General features: G+C 39.0%; 2 protein-coding genes across 2 annotated transcripts in view; both read left to right on the top strand.

Annotated features, from left to right (window-relative positions):
* Positions 1-397: 397 nt before the first annotated feature.
* On the top strand, positions 398-14,907 carry LOC150068763 (vomeronasal type-2 receptor 116-like). The gene is made up of 6 exons (XM_090329042.1): positions 398-478; positions 4,959-5,267; positions 6,336-7,142; positions 8,518-8,745; positions 9,695-9,818; positions 13,994-14,907. Exons 1-6 carry the CDS (start codon positions 398-400, stop codon positions 14,905-14,907), a joined length of 2,463 nt encoding a protein of 820 aa, XP_090185168.1.
* LOC150068764 (vomeronasal type-2 receptor 116-like) overlaps positions 10,030-18,336 on the top strand; it is a 31,575-nt gene continuing 23,268 nt past the window's right edge. The window contains exon 1 of the mRNA XM_090329044.1: positions 10,030-10,071. The gene's annotated coding sequence lies outside the window, so the exon portion shown is untranslated. The remainder of the gene's footprint in view (positions 10,072-18,336) is intronic.

Consider the following 18,336-nt stretch of genomic DNA (forward strand, 5'->3'; position numbering starts at 1 on the left):
TCTTTTATTTGCAACCTCTTCAATATATTTATCAAATTATGGTGAAAATACTTGTTTCTTCATATTCCGGCTTGGCTGTAGAAATTTTGCACAATAATAATTATTGTATAACAGTGAATCCTCATTTCTGTGATGTACTTGATGAGGGTATTAGGAGAATATTTGGCTTTAGTCCCTTGTATAATATTTGGGTCAGTCTTGAAGGTGGAACAATGGGATTCACCTGTCCTTGATCTTTCATGCTCAAGTCTTGTGCTCTGCCACTGAGCCACAGCTCCACGTCCACATTTTTAGTGGTTAATTGGAGATGAGAATACCCTGCACTTTCCTGCTCAGACTGAGGCAATCCAGTGGCATCATCCCAAATGGCTTTCAGGCCAATTTCTTGACAAAGACGATGAACAACAAAATCATCCACGCTAACTCCATCTCTGGGGCCTCACTCTCTGCGGTCTTGGATGAACTCATAACACCTGAGGTGCAAATCCACAAACATGTTTTCTAGCTCATGTTTTCTCCTGGATGAAGGCCACAGATGTAGGACCCCAGGAAATGGTTTTACATATAACTTCGGGGACCCATAAGTGGCTTTGATGAAATGTGGGCTACAGTACAGATCTCTATCAATAAAAAGACACTTACACACATGGAAGGAGATATCTGAATATACATACCTGAAACTCTGGGCCTCACTCCCAGTCAGACCTTCTGCTTGGCAGCTGCCTCAGGGATGTGCCCTGTGATTTTAACACTCCTTCTCCTCCAGCTTCCCCTCCTTGTCAGGTCCTTGGTTGGCACCAGCTGCTTTTCTACCATGAAGCACCAAGCACACATGGATGGAGATGTGATGATTGCTGGGTTTTTCCCTCTCTACACTTTGGGAACGGATCGCAGCAAAAGCAGTGCTTCCAGTCAAGCAGAGCACAAGCCGTAAGTAACTCATCATTTTGTTCTGAGCATGGTGGAGGGCTGAGGGAAATCTGAGTGCACACATCAAAGTTCTCTGTCTGTCAAAGGAACTTAGGCTCAATGATTTCCCTCATTTGTCATAATCTGTAGAAACCTTGGGCTCTACTAGCAGAGATTTGCAATAGAGCAAAACCTTGGTACATAAGGCCATATAGTATGAAGCTAATTGAAAGGACCTCCAGGATATTGAAACAAAAGCCATATAATGAATGATTGTTGTCCTTAATGTACTATGTTATCTCTCATCTCTTTTGCTGTCCCTTGGTTATCTCATATTGTTACAGTATCTCACTTTGTTATCTGATATATTGGATATATTTGTATTTGGTTATTTGAAATTGGATAGGGAAGGGGGGTAAACAAGATGAGGGGTGAGGGTGGAGGGGAGGGAAATGGGTACCAAGACATGTGAAAGGGTATCAATGTATGTGAATTAATGCATCTTCTATCTGGCAAATATCATGTAACCCTTTTACTAATTACAATAAAAATATTTAAAAAAACAAAGTTCTCTGTCTGCTCTACAATGACATCCATCCTCATTGTACCAGGCACAGCTTGGTTTCATTGTTTTGTCTTACATCTATGGTGGAGTCATTTTTTTTTCTGCTTGCTACAAGTACAGGAGACTAATTGCCTTCCATGCAACCCTTACAGGGTTGGTAAATTCTTCCCCTTACTCCAGCATCTCTGTATCTCCTCCATGGCAGCTGTCATTGCTGAAAATGAAGTGATGTTCTTAAAATCAACCTGAGTCACTGCCTCTTGTTCTGTTCGAAAAGGCTGCAGCCACATTCCCTTCACCTCTAGACCAAGAGTAAGATTTTTTTTTTTACTAGCAGCTATACTTTCAGGACATTGATAGCATTTCTTGTTGAATGCTTGTGGCTCATTCTATATTCTTACTACTCATCAGCTTTATATCTGAGGATCAAAGTTTTAAACTAGCTGAGGTAGGGAAATCTGTGTGCATCTGACTATACAAAGTAATATTTATGGACACGAACTCACTGAAATGGAAACAAGAGATGTTTTTTGTGGATACTGTTTCCTTTTTCCTTTTCTGGTTTCTATTCATTCATGTGTCAATAGGAGGTAAAGGGAGCAGAGAAATTGTGGGAGAAAGGATGAACAAATGTAGCAGTGGCAATCACTGGACCATGTGTTGAAAATGCACTGTAGAACTTGTGGGTAGGGAAGGGAGGGGAATAGAGAGAGCGAGGGAAGGAGTGATATTTTTCACAAAGAAAAGTATTCCTTTTTACATTTTGTCATTTGTGGGACTTGAACTGTGGGCCTGGGCATTGTCCCTGAGGTCTTCAGCTCAAGGCTACTGTCCTATCCCTTGGGCCACAGCACCACTAGAAAAAGTATTCTTTATTTGACTTATGTAACTATATACCCTTGGAGGAAGATAAATGTTGAAACTTGGGGCCCTCTCCTAATAATCTTCCTTGTTCCACACTTTGTGTGATGCTTCTTCCACACTTTCCTTTCAGAGACTTCAATAGTTATCAATTGAGCTCAACAGTAGTGAACTTTGATGTCTGGATTAATAGTGGTAATTTGTCTGTTACAGATTTTGTGGGACTTAGATTAAAATGGGTTACAACAAGCTCTTTTAGAATGATGACAACAAAACAAGAGCTTTATATTGTGTGATTGCTTCTAATGTTCTGTGTTATTCCTCTTCTCCTTTGTTGCCCTTTGGTTAATCTCATCTTGTTCCTGTATCTGATTTTGTTACCTGGCATATTATATATACATTTATTTGTTTATTTGAAATAGGAAAGGGGAGAAATCAAGATGATTTGGGAGGAGTGGGAAGGGAGTGAAATGGGAACAAAAACATGAGAAGCGGTAGCAACGTCTGTTAAGTATTGCACCTACTACCTGGTGAATGTAACCGTGACCCCTTTATACATTACAGTTAAAAAAAAAGAACAATGATGACAATTCATGATGGGGATGAAAGAAAAAGGGATAATACACATACTTAGTAGAGAGCTATAATCCAATTTGTAAGTGAATGTACAGAAATACTATAATGACACATTTCATTTACTATTTTAAGATAAAAATATTAAAGACATACAAATGAAAACTGCAACTTGCCTGGTGTAGTGGCTCAAGCCTGTCATCCTAGCTACTCAGGAGGCTGAGATCTGAGCATCACAGTTCAAAGCCAGTCCAAGCCCTAAAGTGTGTGAGACTCTTATCTCCAATTAACTACCAGAAAATAGGAAGTGGTGCTGTGGCTGAAGGGGTAGGGTGGTAGCCTTGAGCTGAAGAGCTCAGGGACAGCGCCCAAGCTGATGCTGTCACCACCACCACTGGTGTGGGCTCAAAACTGTCTCCTTAAGCAGGTTTTCTGAGTTTTTCCTCTCTGGCCAAGATGTCAGTGCTCTTATACTTACTGGGTGTCACTCTTCAGCTCTAAACTTTCTGCTAGAATGCTAAAACTGGTGCCTTGGCGAGAGTCTGTGAAACTCACCCTGAACCTCTGCCATCTTCCCAGAATCCTCTTTAGGAAGTTAAATTCTATCACTGTTAATCAAAATAAGCTTTTAAAAATTTTGGCATTCTCAACTATTTACTGAATTGGCCATTCACTAATATTTGCTTTTCCTCCATACTGTTGTTGCTTTTTGACAAATATATATTTTTAAATTTTATCGGCAGGATACTGTATATAAGGGTTACAGTTACATTTGTTAGGTAGTAGATGTATTACCTTTTCTCACATTGATACCCCTTTTCATGTTTTTGGCCCCGTTTCCTTACTCCCTCCCCTTCCCAATCATCTTGGTTTTTCCCCTTCCCTTCCTTATTTTAAATAAATGTATATACAATACAGCAGGCAACAAAGTCAATATTAACCATAAGGGCAAAAAAGGGAAGAGAAATAACATAGTACATTAAGAAAAACAATCACAAAAGATAAACCTCTGACAAATCTTTTTTTTTTCACACATCTTCACATTTGCTTCTAGTTTAATCAGCTTTTTCTCAAGTTCACTATTTTCTTCAAGTTTGCAGATATCACTCACATAGTAGGATTCCATGGTGGTAATTTCTCAAATGCCTATATTACATGTTGAACATTTGTATTTCTATCTTGCCTTCATTGTTTCATTTTTAATGTGAGTTGATTTCGTTATATGAGTTTCTTTAGAATGCTCTGACACACATATGCACACATTTGTATACATGATACTAAAAAAGAAAGGTACTTTGATCATCTTTAGTTCCTACATTCATTCTTTTTTAGCATCTCAATCTAAATATATTGGGAAGAATGTAGTTATGCTACTTTTTACCATGTTGGCCTTGACATTGAGATTGCCATGTATAGCTTGCTTACAATGCTCTCTTCCTCCCCCAAGTTGGAGGCTCTCTTTTCAGAATGATATTTTTTCACTTGGATGTATCCCCTTGGTTTTGTTACAGAAATAAGAGTAAAGTTCTGCAACTTGTGTTTGAGCTCTTCTTCTAGTTGATATTGCTGGAAGAGTTGTTCAAGATGTTGGGTCTGTGAGCAGATCTTGCAATAGAATCTTCCTTACTTGAACTTTTGCCTCTGAAGTTGCTCTTAAGTCGAACATTCATTAGTTAGCCAGACTTGCCAGATGACACATAACACATACCTGCTGATTTAAGTGAAGGATTAATTTTTCCACAGGTTGAGCTGGTTTTCCTCAGGTAAAGGTAACAGCATGTTTGATGTCTTCTGAATCCTAATCTGTATTTAATGGACAACAGCTTTTTGTTTGGTGCCTGTGGTAGTAAGAAAAAGCAAGCTCTCTCTCAGCTTTAATAAGTTTTTGAATCTCATTCAAGACATACCTAGGGTGTGTACCTGATCCTATATACCAGTATAAGATACTACACTCTCATTCCATCCCAAATGAGGGGAATGTTCTGGTATATTCATTGGCAAAGAAGTAAATATTTATCAAAGTCATGAGTTTTGAAATACTCCTCCTCAGTATCTGCGTTCATTATGCAGGTTTATCTTCAAGAACTATCAGTTGGTTTTGGCCTTGGCTTTTGCTATTGAGGAGATCAACAAAAACCCTGATCTTTTACATAATCTCACTCTGGGATTTTATATCTATGATGTTTACTTTCGAGCTTGGACAATATTGAAGAATCCCTTCATTTGGCTCTTTGGGAAGGACAAGATTCCAAACTACTCCTGCATGAGAGAGAGCAGATCTATAGCAGCACTTACAGGATCTTTAGGAATCACGTCTGCTGAGATTGGAACAGTGATGGAACTCTACAGATTTCCACAGGTGAACATTGGAGGGGGGAATGATATAAAAATATCTCATTTGATGCCATTTTGTGTGTTAGAATGATAGAAGAATGAATTCATGAACCTATCAAATTTTGTGACATCAACAAGTAAGTACTCAAATATAATGGGATACATAAATTCCCACTGTCTGGAAAACAAGATGGAAACATTAATTAGGCAAAGGCAATATTTATTATTTCAAAGTTTATAAATAATTTTCTTCAGCATAAATGAGGAAATGGAAAATGACTTTGAAATGTGAATATATGTTGAGCATGGTACTGGTGGCTGACAGGGGTAATCTTAGTTACTCAGGAAACTTATCTCCAATTAAATAGCAAAAGGCAAGACCTGAATGTCTGGCTCAAGAGGTAGAGCCCCATTATTGATGGAAAAAGCCAACCAAGGGCACGAGGCTCTGAGTTTGTTCATGTGTACAGGCATGCACATGCTTATACACACATACACACATGAATGCAAGAAAGAGAAAGGGGCAAGAGAGTTAAATCTAAACTAGGAAAATGTAGTATAAAATCAATAGACAAACACATACACAAATATGTACATACATGACCAATCAGACATTCAGTACGTGTTGCCTATTGATTTTATACTGTTTTCCTAGTTTGGATTTAACATATACATGGGGTAGAACTTCATAGTACCCCATTACTGCTCTATAGACAGTCCTCCACAATGCACATCACAAAGCTGAAGCATACATGAGAAGAATGGATGTTAAGGAAAATTTGCAGAGGAACAAGGGATGGATGCATGTGAAGAACAACATATAATTCAATGTACATATGTGAAAAATTGGAAATGGGAAACTCAGAGAGTGGGTGAGGTTGATGTATATGGGAGGAGTTGATGCAACAGTGCGAAAAAATGAAGAGGCAGTTTAGGGATAAGGTGATATATTGTACAACTCTTAAAAATGAATTAAAATGCAGGATAAAAGTTACCTCCCATCTACTTCAACTGGTACTTAATACTTCAAGACTGAGACTGTGATGGATGGCAATCTTTTCATTTATAGAGAATCCATTTTCTCTCCCTTCAGCTCACCTTTGGGCCTTTTGATGATGCCCTGAGTGACCATGAGAAGTTTCCTTCTCTCTATCAGATGTCCAAGAAGGACACATCAATAGCTGCCGCCATGGTCTCCTTACTGCTTCACTTCAGCTGGAACTGGGTGGGACTGCTGACCTCACAAGATGAGAATGGTTTGTGGATTCTTCCTAAACTGAAAGAAGAGATGATCAAGAACAGAGTTTGCATAGCCTATGAACTACTGATCTTAAGCCAAGGTTTGCAACAAATATTCAAATTAATGGCAGTATATAATCAGATAAATAAGTCTTCAGCAAATGTTCTCATCATATATGGTGATAATGAGTCCTTACTATCTTTACTGACATGTATTGAGCAACTTGTAATAAAAGGCAAAGTTTGTATCACGAACTCACCATGGGATTTAACCATAAGAAAGAGCTATTTCATGCTAGGCTCATTGCATGTGCCTCTCATTTTTTCCCACCATCATGCAGATGTTTCTGGATTCACAGATTTTGTCAAGGCAGCTAACCCTTCCAAATACCCAGAGGACTTTTTCCTTGCCAAGCTGTGGTTTCTCTCTTTTAATTGCTCAGCTTCTGAGTCTGACTGTGTGACATGGGACAGTTGTCTTCATGATGCCTCCTTGGATTTGTTGCCCGCATACATGTTTGACACGAGCATGTCTGCAGACAGTTACACTATCTACAACTCTGTGTATGCGCTGGCCCAGGCTCTCCATGAGATGCTTCTTCATCAAACACAAGAACAAGCAATGGGAAATGGAGAAGGGACAGTGCCTTTTGCTGCACAGGTAATTTGTCTATGTTACAAGGCGCACACTATGAGCAAAGACACTTCACTGGGTGAAATTAAATATTTGAGATATTTTTCCATAGCCCAGGAACCATTTAAACATGAAGTACTGTATACATGTGACATACCTCTCACATGAAAAAATGGCTTGTAACAAGGATGTTATATGCTATCTTTGTAAAAATTGCTAATTTTTTTTCTTTTTCTTTTTCTTTTTCTTTTTCTTTTTTTTGCCAGTCCTGGGCTTGGGCTCAGGGCCTGAGCACTGTCCTTGGACTTTCTCAAGGCTAGCACTCTACCACTTGAGCCTCAGCACCACTTCCGGCTTTTTGCTATGTATGTGGTACTGAGGAATCGAACCCGGGTCTTCATGCATGCTAGGCAAGCACTCTACCACTAGGCCAAACTCCCGGCCCCGCTTATTTTTTTTCTGATCCTGGAGTGTGAAGTCAGGGCCTGGGTGCTCTCTCTGGGACACTCTGTGTTTTAGCATAAGGCTGTACCATTTGAGTCACAGCACTACTTATTTTTTCTTTTCTTTATTCCAGTCATGGGCCTTGAGCTCAGGGACTGAGCACTGTACTTGGGTTTTCTCAAGGTTAAAACTCTACCACTTGAGCCATAGCACCACTTCCAGCTTTTTTTCTATGTCTCTGGTATCAAGGAATTGAACCTGGGTCTTTGTGAATGCTAGGCAAGCACTCTTCTGCTAGGCCAAACTCTCGGCCGTACTGTTTTTTTTTTTTTAATTTTCTTAGTACTTTACCACAGATAAGAGCATCACATGTGTACCTAGGCTGGATTTGAAATGCAATCCTCAGATCTCAGCCTCCTGAATACTTAGGACTACAGGTGTGAATCACTCACACACAGGTTTTGAAATAGTTTATTTGTAAATATTCTGTACATAGTCATAACTAATCTTCTCAAAACTGTAAATTCAGCTTTTCCCTCTATGCCTCATTAATACTAGCAAAGGATGACCTGCTGAGCAGCATTATATATAATTTTCATGTCTTCTAGTGACATTCAACGTTGGTATTAACAATTTAGCAGTATCAGTCAATATATATTAGTGAATGTATTGATTGTGACAAGGTATAGCTAGGCGACTCAGAATTGATTTGCTCACTAACATTCACCTGGTATTGGTTTCTCTTCAAAGACAGCCTTATATTCCCTTTGAGTGACAAGAACTCAAAAAGATTATTTTTATTACTCTTTAGATTCCCTTCTAGTATACTTCCTAAATATCTGACTAATCCTTGAATTCTAAATCAGAAATTAAAGGTAATCAGAAACTTTTCTTAGTTCAGGTTTTCTGTCTCAGTTCTGGAATGTTCTTCACCATGAGATTTTTGTATCCATTTTAGCTGCACCCTTTTCTGAAGAACATCCAATTTTACAATCCTGCTGGAGATCAAGTGATTCTGGATGAGAAAAGGAAATTAGAGCCAGAGTACGACATTCTGAACATCTGGAATTTTCCAGAAGGTCTTGAGTTTGGTGTGAAAGTAGGAAAGTTTTCTTCTTATGCTCTCCATGGTAATCAACTGTCTTTATCTGAAGATATGGTAGAGTGGGCCATAGGAGCTACAGAGGTGCGTTGAATCTAATCATAATGATTTTAAAGACATATATATGTAAGCAAATATGTTCCTTTAAACTTATACCTGACTGAGTGCCAGCAACTTTCTTCGATCTCCCTAGGAATCTCATAGAGCTGAGATCTAAATACCACTGTGTAAGGTCAGGCAAAAGAGAGAATTTTATGAGATTCTTTTTTTCCAATAAATCATCAAAAAATATCTGGAAGTAGAGCTGTGACTCAAGTAGTAGATGCTAACCTTGAGAAAAAAGCTGAAGGCCACTGCCCAGACCTTGAAGTTCAACCCCAGGATTAGCAAGGAAAAATTAAATGTGTCTCTAAATACTGATTTAGAGTATTGCCATAAAATATTCATTACACCTTTCCAGGAAGTTTCCTACAATGTGATCAAGTACCAGAGGATCCTTTTAGGTGCTTGAAAGGTTCACTTTGTTCCCTTCTATGGAAGGTTCATTCCATGCTTAGTTGACTTCCAACTTTGGCCCCTTTGGGGACAGAAAACATGGAAGGCAGCTCTGAGAAATGCTCACTTCATGGCCATGGAAAACTAAGAGGAAGATATGATGGGCCTGGGGGTCTCAAAAAAGGAGGACTTCCTTCTTGCTCTTCTCCCCTTCACAGATGTGTAATGACTACAGATAGTGACGGGAATATAAGAAATTCTGTAGGGCTTTACATGAGGAGTGAATTCCTCACCATTAGTTTCCACCTTTTAAAATTTCCATACTGTTCAATATTTCAATAGACTAGAAATCCAGGTTGTAATACATATGCCTATGGCAATTGTGGGATATGTAATTTATCACAGAATTCAATTAACTGAGTGTACATAGCTACATGAAAACATTAAGCTTACTAATCCAATTCTTTCTAACATTAGATCTCTGGATTGTTAGCTCTGTAAACCTGCACAGTTACTGACAAACCCCGATCTTCCCCAGACTCCTCACTCTGTCTGCAGTGAGAGTTGTGGTCTTGGATTCAGGAAATCTCCTCAGGAGGGAAAGGCTGCCTGTTGCTTTGATTGTACCTCTTGCCCACACAATGAGATTGCTAATGGCACAGGTAAATCTATGATTTATGAAAAGAAAGATTCATTTCTCCTTAGTTTTCCTCAAGCCAACCAAGTCAATGCAAAATTTGTACCTTATGATTGTACAGCCTATTTTCTTTCCCTCTGTTAGTAATTCAATATTGACAAGTGTTGCTATTGCTATTTGAAATGTGATACATCATGGGCTTTAATTCCCTGTTTTAGTATATTTTCTAATCTATTACAGGTGAAGTTCTGTTGAGAAATGCTTCTTATATCTAATGGGTAAGACAATTGCAAAGTCAAACATAAAATTGAACTGAAGTCTTATAAGACAGTGTTCACACAAAATATGTATCCTGTTTTTTAAAACTTATTTTTTTGTCAGGGTGGTTTTTAAAGGTTAAAGGAATGATTGTCAGGTAGTGAGTACTTTACTTCTTTTTTATTCTTGTATTTTATTGTTGGGATAATGTGTAGAGGGGTTAGAGTTACACTCATTGATAATGGGAGCATTCCTTCTTGTACTTTGATATTCTTTCTAATATTTTTGTCCCTCTTTCCCTCCTCCCACCTTCTCCCAATCTTGTTTTCCCCCTTCCCTTCCTATCAAAGAAAAAAATAAATGTATATGTCAGATACCAAAGTCAGATACAGCGACAACAGAGGATAAACTAAAAGGGGGAAAAAAAAACACATGAGCAAAGTAATAACATCACATTGTACATTAAAACATCTACAAAATGAACCTCTTGTTTCATATCCTGGAGTCTGTTTCCCTTGCCTCATCTTATATGGCCATATGCACATAGGTTTTTTTTTTCCAGTCCTGGGCTTGGGCTCCAGGCCTAAGCACTGTCCCTGGGCTCTCCAGGCTAGAGCCCTACCACTTGAGCCACAGCACCACTTCTGGCTTTTTCTATGTATGTAGTACTAAGGAATTGGACCCAGGTCTTTGTGCATGCTAGGCAAGCACTCTACCACTTAGGCCAAACTCCCAGTCCTAGGCGCAAAGCTTTTGAGCTATTGCAAACCTCTGCTAGGTAAATCTTAGGCATGCAGTATTTATTACAAATGAAACCATGGAGGCTATATTCCTTGCCATCTGGATTACTTCACTTAATATGTTTCATTTCCAACTCTTTCCATTTCCTTACAAATGGAACAAAGTCATTCATTCTGATGGCAGCATAGAATTCCATTGTGTATAAATACCACATCTGGGTAGTTTTCATATCTTAGCTGTGGTAAATAATGCTGCAGCAAACAACGTTGTGCTAATAAGTTTAGTATGGCCCTGTTTTTGGACATTTGGGTAAATGCCCAGGAGTGGGATTGCTGGGTCATAGGGGAGATCTATGTGTATTCATTTGAGGAATCACCACACTGCTTTCCAGAGAGGTTGAACAAGTTTACACTCCTCCCCACAGTGTAGTAGTGATCCCTCCTGGCCACATCCTTCCCAGCATCTGTTGTCACTAGTTTTCTTGATAATGGCCATTCTATCTGGAGTAAGGTGGAATCTCAAAGTTGTTTTGATTTCCGTTTCTTCTATGGCCAGTGTGGGACCTGGCCGATGTCCCTGATCTCTTCAGCACATGGCTAGCCCAAACTGAGCCATAGTGCTACTTCTGTTTTTTCTTGTGGTTAATTGGACATTAGAGTCTCACTGAATTTAGTGCCTGGGTTGACTCTGAACTGTGATCCTCAATCTCGGCCTTCTGAGTAGCTAGAATTACAGGCATGAACTCCACACCCAGTGGGAATGGTTGTTTCTCTGGGGTCTGTGTTTGGGAGATTTAATCTTTTGAGCTGTAGGGTCTCATATTTTAGATATGAGGCCCTAATCTGTTACATGGCTAGTAAAGATCTCTGCCATTTGGTGGGCTTTTTTAAAAAATTGTATTTTATTGTCATGATGATGTATAGAAGGGTTACAGTTACATTCATCAGGTAGTGGGTACATGACTTCTTGAGCATTAATACCTTTCCCAGATTTTCTCCTACTTTTCCTTTACCTATCCCCTCCCAGTCATTTTCCTCTTCTCTTCCCTATTTCAAATAAATACATATATATATACAATATACTAGGAAACGAAGTTACATAAAGTAACAACATGAGATAAACCATAAGGGAAAAAAAGAGAAAAGAAATAACTTTCCATAGTACATTAAGAACAATAATCACAAAGATAAACCTCTTGTTTCTGTATCCTGGAGGACATTTCACTTAGCCTCATCCTATATGGTCTTATGCACAGAGCTTTTGAGCTACTGTGATCCTCTGCTAGCAGAATCCTAGTCACATACTAATTATTACAAATGAGGGAAACCATGGAGCCTAGGCTCATTTGGGTCTGGCTTACTTCACTTAATATGATTTTTTCCAAGTCTTTTCATTTCCTTACAAATGGGGCAATGTCATTCTTTCTGATGGCAGCAGAGAACTGCATTGTGTATAAACACCATATCTTGTTGATCCAGTCATTTACTGAGAGGCATCTAGGTTGGTCCCATATCTTCGCTATGGTAAATAATGCTGTAGTGAACATGGTTGTGCTGGTAGGTTTAGTATGTCCTTGTTTCTAGACATTTGGATAAATGCCCAGAAGTGGGATTGCTGGGTCATAGGGGAGATCTATGTTTAGTCCTTTTTTTTTGCCAGTTCTGAGGCTTGAACTCAGGGCCTGGGTACAGTTTTTGGACACTTTTGCTCAAGGCTAGCCCTCATGAGCCACAGTGTTACTTCTAGCTTTTCCTGTGTATGTGGTATTGAGGAATCGAACTCATGGCTTTTTGAATGCTGGGTGAACACTCTACCACTAGACTACACTATGTTTAGTCTTTTGAGAAACTGCCACACTGCTTTCTAGAGCGGTTAAACAAGTTTACACTCCCACCAAACAGTGTAGTGGCGATCCTTTCTGTTCTGTGGGCTTTCTATTTAATTTACTAGCTATGTCCTATGCCACACAATCTGTCTTTCATTTGTTGTGTTTCTAGGCCTTCATTAAGAAAGTTTCAGCCCCTGCTAAGGAAACCTAACATATCTTCTATTCCTTCCTGTAAAGTTTTCAGGATATCTGCTTTCCCCTCAAGGTCTTTTATCCATTCTGAACTGATCTTGGGTGAAGGTTAAATAAAAGGATTCTACTTTAGTTTTCTACAAGTGTTCAACCAGTTTTACCAGCACCATTTGTGGAAGTGACTGTCTTTCTTCCATCCTGTTTTTATGACTCCTTTATAGAAGATTAGGTAGCCATAGGTCTGTGACTGATTTCGTGGTCTTCACAAAATATGATTCTTTAACATCTGCATTTCTCTCTGCTCAGAACTGATCATTCCACTTAGCAAGTGCTCAGAAATGTGGATTTAGCTTAAGAAGTGAGCATGATTTTGAGGGTCCAAGAGTGGCTTTTCTGTTTCTACAGCATCACAAGTGAGTTAGACAGAAAAATACAATGAGAAGAATTCAAGTATGTGCCACAGGGATAAAAATAATGTATTACAGAAACATCTAGGGTGTATTATTTAAAATTTTCAATTTGATTGCAGAATAACACAGAGTTCCACTTGTTACAGTGTATGAGAAAATGTGTCGAAAATAGTAGTTAGGAGATTCGGATGGGCATACTAGATTAGAAAGGGCACATTATCCATATAAGGAATAATCAGCGAAGGTGAAAGAAAGTTGAAGAAAAATCCTAAGGAAAAATATGGAAATGGGAGGTGTTTATGGTTTAGAAAAGAAACAAAGTGCTTTTATGGTAATCAATGCTCACATATCAGGATTATATCTAAATGAAAACTTTCCAAATTTCTTTTTTTAAATTTTTTTATTGTAATTAGTAAAAGGGTTACATGATATTTGCCAGATAGAAGGTGCATTAATTCACATACATTGATACCCTTTCACATGTCTTGGTACCCATTTCCCTCCCCCCCCACCCCCCCCACCCGTCTTGGTTTTCCCCCCTTCCCTATCAAATTTCAAATAGCCAAATACAAATAAATTCAATATATCAGATAACAAAGTGAGATACTATACCAATATGAGATAACCAAGGGACAGCAAAGGAGATGAGAGACAACATAGTACATTAAGGACAACAATCATTCATTATATGGCTTTTGAAAACTTTCCAAATTTCTTTGAAGAAAAAGAAGTTCACCACAAGAACTGATGGTAGCTTACACTTCTCTCCAGATATGGAGCAGTGTGTGAGGTGTGCAGATCACCAGTATGCCAACACACAGAGAGATGAGTGCCTCCTGAGAGCTGCAAGTTTCCTGGCTTTTGGAGATCCCTTGGGCATGGCTCTGGCCTGCATGGCTCTTTGCTTCTCTATGCTCACTGCTGCTGTGCTGGGATTATTTGTGAAACACCAAGACACTGCCCTTGTCAAGGCCAACAACCGGGCTCTCAGCTACATCCTGCTCATCTCCCTCATCTTCTGTTTCCTCTGTGCCTTGCTCTTTATTGGCCGTCCCAACACAGTCACCTGCATCCTGCAGCAGATCACATTTGGAGTTGTGTTCACGGTGGCTGTCTCCACAGTGTTGGCCAAAACGGTGACTGTGGTCCTGGCCTTCAAGGCCACTTGTCCAGGGAGGAGGATGAGGTGGCTGCTGGTGTCTGGGGCTCCTAAGCTCCTCATCCCCATCTGCACCCTCATCCAGGTGAGTCTGTGTGGCCTCTGGCTGGGAAGCTCTCCTCCCTTTGTGGACACAGATGCACACTCTGAACATGGCCACATCATCATCCTGTGCAACAAGGGCTCCCTCACTGCCTTCTACTGTGTCCTGGGCTACCTGGGCTCCCTGGCCCTGGCCAGCTTCACGGTGGCTTTCCTGGCCAGGAACCTGCCTGACACCTTCAATGAGGCCAAGTTCCTGACCTTCAGCATGCTGGTGTTCTGCAGTGTGTGGCTCACCTTCCTGCCTGTCTACCACAGTGCCAAGGGGAAGGAGATGGTGGCTGTGGAGGTCTTCTCCATCTTGGCCTCTGGGGCAGGCCTCCTCGGCTGCATTTTTGCCCCAAAGTGCTACATCATATTGTTAATACCCCATAAAATGTCTCTGCATGGCTTCAGGGATAAAAGACATAGTAGTAGACATTAGCTTTCTTATGATTAAACTCATATTTTTGATTTGTGTATAGAATGTTTGGGATATGTAAATCTAAGGATTTTTCATTGTTAGTTTATATTGTGGAATACTTATTTCAATAAGTTTCTCTTGCTCAGTTTTCTAGCACTTTTAGTCACATATGATCACTATTTAAATTCAAATATTTTGTATCATTTTGATATCCCCTATTTAACCTGCACTTGATATTCTTTTCCTTTCTTCAGTTAGTTTTCAGTGTTGTCTTTCCCACTCATGTTTGTAAATTTTCCAGTATGGCAACTTCCATTCTGTACACTACCATGGTGTATAGACCTTTAATACATTTCTTTAGCATTTATCACTTCACAAAGTTTCTCCTTTCAATATGATCCTTAAGAGATTGGTTTGTTCAAAACATCTATATTTCTAGTCACAGGTTTGCTTTTTGTATTAATCCTACATCTTTTGGGTGGGGCCTTTCTCTCTGTGTCTGTCTGTCTGTTTTTCTGTTTTCTATTTTCCATCTTCTTCTCCCTCTTCCTCTTCCCTCTCACTCTGCTTTCCTGATATAGCTTTAGGAGTGCCAGGCATACACTATACTCTTCAATTTAGGAGTACAAGGTACAAGATCATTTGAGTTTCTGTTAAGATTAAAGTATGTAATGTGTCATATTTTGCTCCTCCATACCTGGATATACCTTTGAATTTATTGCTATTGAATGACTCCTCTTTAATTTGGTATATAGAAATGTGTTCGTTAAATATGCATGAGATCATATCTCGTAACGGTGTCATGTTTTACAGTCTGTTGAAGCATGAGCATTTTTAGCTGTCACATTTCAAACCTCTTAATTTGTTAAGGAAAGCAATACTTATTGTTTTGAATACGTTGACTTACTGAGTTCATTCTATTTCTGCAAAATTACATATTCATGATATATGGACACAATTGCACTCACTTATTGTCTGTTGGATTTTCTTCCCATGATTCTTTTGATACTAGTTAAATTTATTCATGTATCCTTGAACTTGGGGCCTTAGCTTTTTCACTCAAGGCTCCATTATCGTCAACCAGAACTCCATTTTGAGCTTTTATGTGTTTAAATAGAAATAATAGTCTCATGAACTTTCCAAGCTAGGCTGACTTTGAATCTCTTTCCACATTTATATTTCTAATAAAACAACAACTGTAGATTTCTATTAAATCAATGTATTGTAAAATATGAATGTACTGCAAATAAATTGTGTCCATTATCTTTTTTTGAGTGCATACTGTTTAAAAAATGAAAATGTAATTATACTGTGTATCCATCCTTCTCAGCATGTTAATCAAGATATGATCAATATACTCATTAGTTAGTTTTTTGAGAAAGCTTAATATGTTTTATCTCAGTTTTAAAAAATATTTTTTATTGTAATTAATAGAAGGGTTGCATTATGTTCACCAGATAGAAGGTGCATTACTTAACAATCATTGCTACCCTTTCTCATGTTTTTGTCCCCATTTCCCTCCACCATCCCCTCCCCTCATCTTGTTTTCCCCCTTCCCATTTCATATAAATTTGCATACAATATACCAGATAACAAGGTAAGCTACTGTAACAATATGAGATAACCAAGGGACAACAAAAGAGATGAGAAATAAAATAGTACATTAAGGACAACAGTCACGAAGTCTTGTTGCCATATCCTGGAGGTCCTTTCATTTAGCCTCATCATATATGGCCTTTTAAAATTTTTTTTAATTTATTTTTTATTGTAATTAATAAAAGGGTTACATGCATTTGCCAGATAGAAGGTGCATTAATTCACATATATTGATACCCTTTCACATGTCTTGGTCCCCATTACCCTCCCCCCCCCCGCTATATGGCCTTTTGTATCTAGGTTTTGCCCTCTTATAAACCTCTGCTAGGATAGTCAAAGGTTTATACTAATAATGACAAATGAGGGAAAACATTGTTTATCTCAGTTTTGACAAGCAAAGATACTATAGATCTGAATTTATGCATGTAATATGTTTAAACATATTTGAATACCTCAAACTGGATGTTCTAAAAGCATAATGGAAGGTATCCTTGTCATGAGATCTGCCCTAAAAGGCTGCAGTTACATTCCCTTCTCCCTAGGCCAGCAGTCGGACAACTTTCTGTAGAAAAACCTACATTTTGAGAACACTGATAAAATTTCTGTTTGTAAGCTGGATGCTCATGCGTGTAATCCTAAGAACTTATGTGACTGAGCTCTGAGAATCAAGGTTTGAAGCCAGCTCAGGCAGGAAAATCTATTTGCTACAAATGAGGGCAACCATGGAGCCTGTTTCTTTGTATGGGGCTTACTTCACAAAATACATATTTTTCCCCCAAGTCTTTCCATTTCCTTATGAATGGAGCAATGCCATTCTTTGTGATGCAGCATAGAATTCCATTGTGTAGAAATACATTTTCTTGATCGATTCATGTACTGAGGGTTATCTGGATTGGTTCCATAGATTAGCCGTGGTAAATAATGCTGCAATAAACCATGTTGTGCTAGTAAGCTTAGTATATGTCCTTGTTTCTGAACGTTTGCGTAAATGCCCAGGAGTGGGACTGTTGCGTCATAGGGGAGCTCCAAGTTTAGTCATTTGAGGAATCCCCATACTGCTTTTCAGAGAGTGGCGGAACGAGTTTACACTCCCACCAACAGTGTAGTAGCGTTCCCTTCTGACCACATTCTAACCAGCATCTGTTATTAAATTTCTTTCTTTTTTTTTCTTCCAGTTCTGGGGCTTAAATTCAGGGACTGGGCACTGTCCTTGGACACTTTTTTCTCAAGGCTAGCACTCTGCCATTTGACCCACAGCACCATTTCTGGCTTTTTCTCTGCATGTGGTACTGAGGAATCGAACCCAGGGTTTTGTGTATGTTAAAAGAGCACTTTAACATTATGTTACGCTCCTGGCCCCTAGATTTTTTGATAATGGTGGTTCTTACTAGGGTGAGGTAGAATCACAAAGTTGTTTTGATTTGCATTTCTTTTATGGCCAGAGATATCCAGGTTTTCTTCATATGTCTATTGGCCATTCTTATTTTTTCTTCAGAGAAGTCTCTCTTTGTGTTTAGCCCTGCTTTTAGTGGTATATTTGTTTCTTTGATGATTAGTTTTTGAGAGATTTAATTTTTGAGCTGTAGATATATTTCAGGTATGAGGCCCTCATCTGTTATATGGCTAGGCAAGATCTTCTCCCACTCCGTGGGCTTTTTTTTTTCTTTTCCTTATTTTTTTGTGGGTCATGGGGCTAGATCTTGGCCTGGGTGCTGTCCCTGAGGCTACCGCCCTACCCCTTGAGCCAAGCCCCAATTCCCTTTTGTAGAGGTTAATTGGAGATAAGAATCTCAGGTCTTTTTGTGCCTGTGATGGCTTTGAACCTTGATCCTCAGATCTCAGCCTCCTGAGGAG

The sequence above is a fragment of the Megascapheus bottae genome, chromosome 1 (genome assembly GCF_031878675.1).
Source record: "Megascapheus bottae isolate mThoBot1 chromosome 1, mThoBot2.hap1, whole genome shotgun sequence".
In the NCBI taxonomy this organism is placed as follows: Eukaryota; Metazoa; Chordata; class Mammalia; order Rodentia; family Geomyidae; genus Megascapheus; species Megascapheus bottae.

What these genes read in the sequence shown, in the direction of transcription:
- LOC150068763 (XM_090329042.1), top strand. Translation starts at nt 398, where the DNA reads ATGAACAACAAAATCATCCACGCTAACTCCATCTCTGGGGCCTCACTC. An exon ending in CAGTGCCTTTTGCTGCACAG is followed by an intron (nt 7,143 to 8,517) that starts GTAATTTGTCTA and finishes TATCCATTTTAG; the next exon opens with CTGCACCCTTTTCTGAAGAA. An exon ending in GGGCCATAGGAGCTACAGAG is followed by an intron (nt 8,746 to 9,694) that starts GTGCGTTGAATC and finishes GATCTTCCCCAG; the next exon opens with ACTCCTCACTCTGTCTGCAG.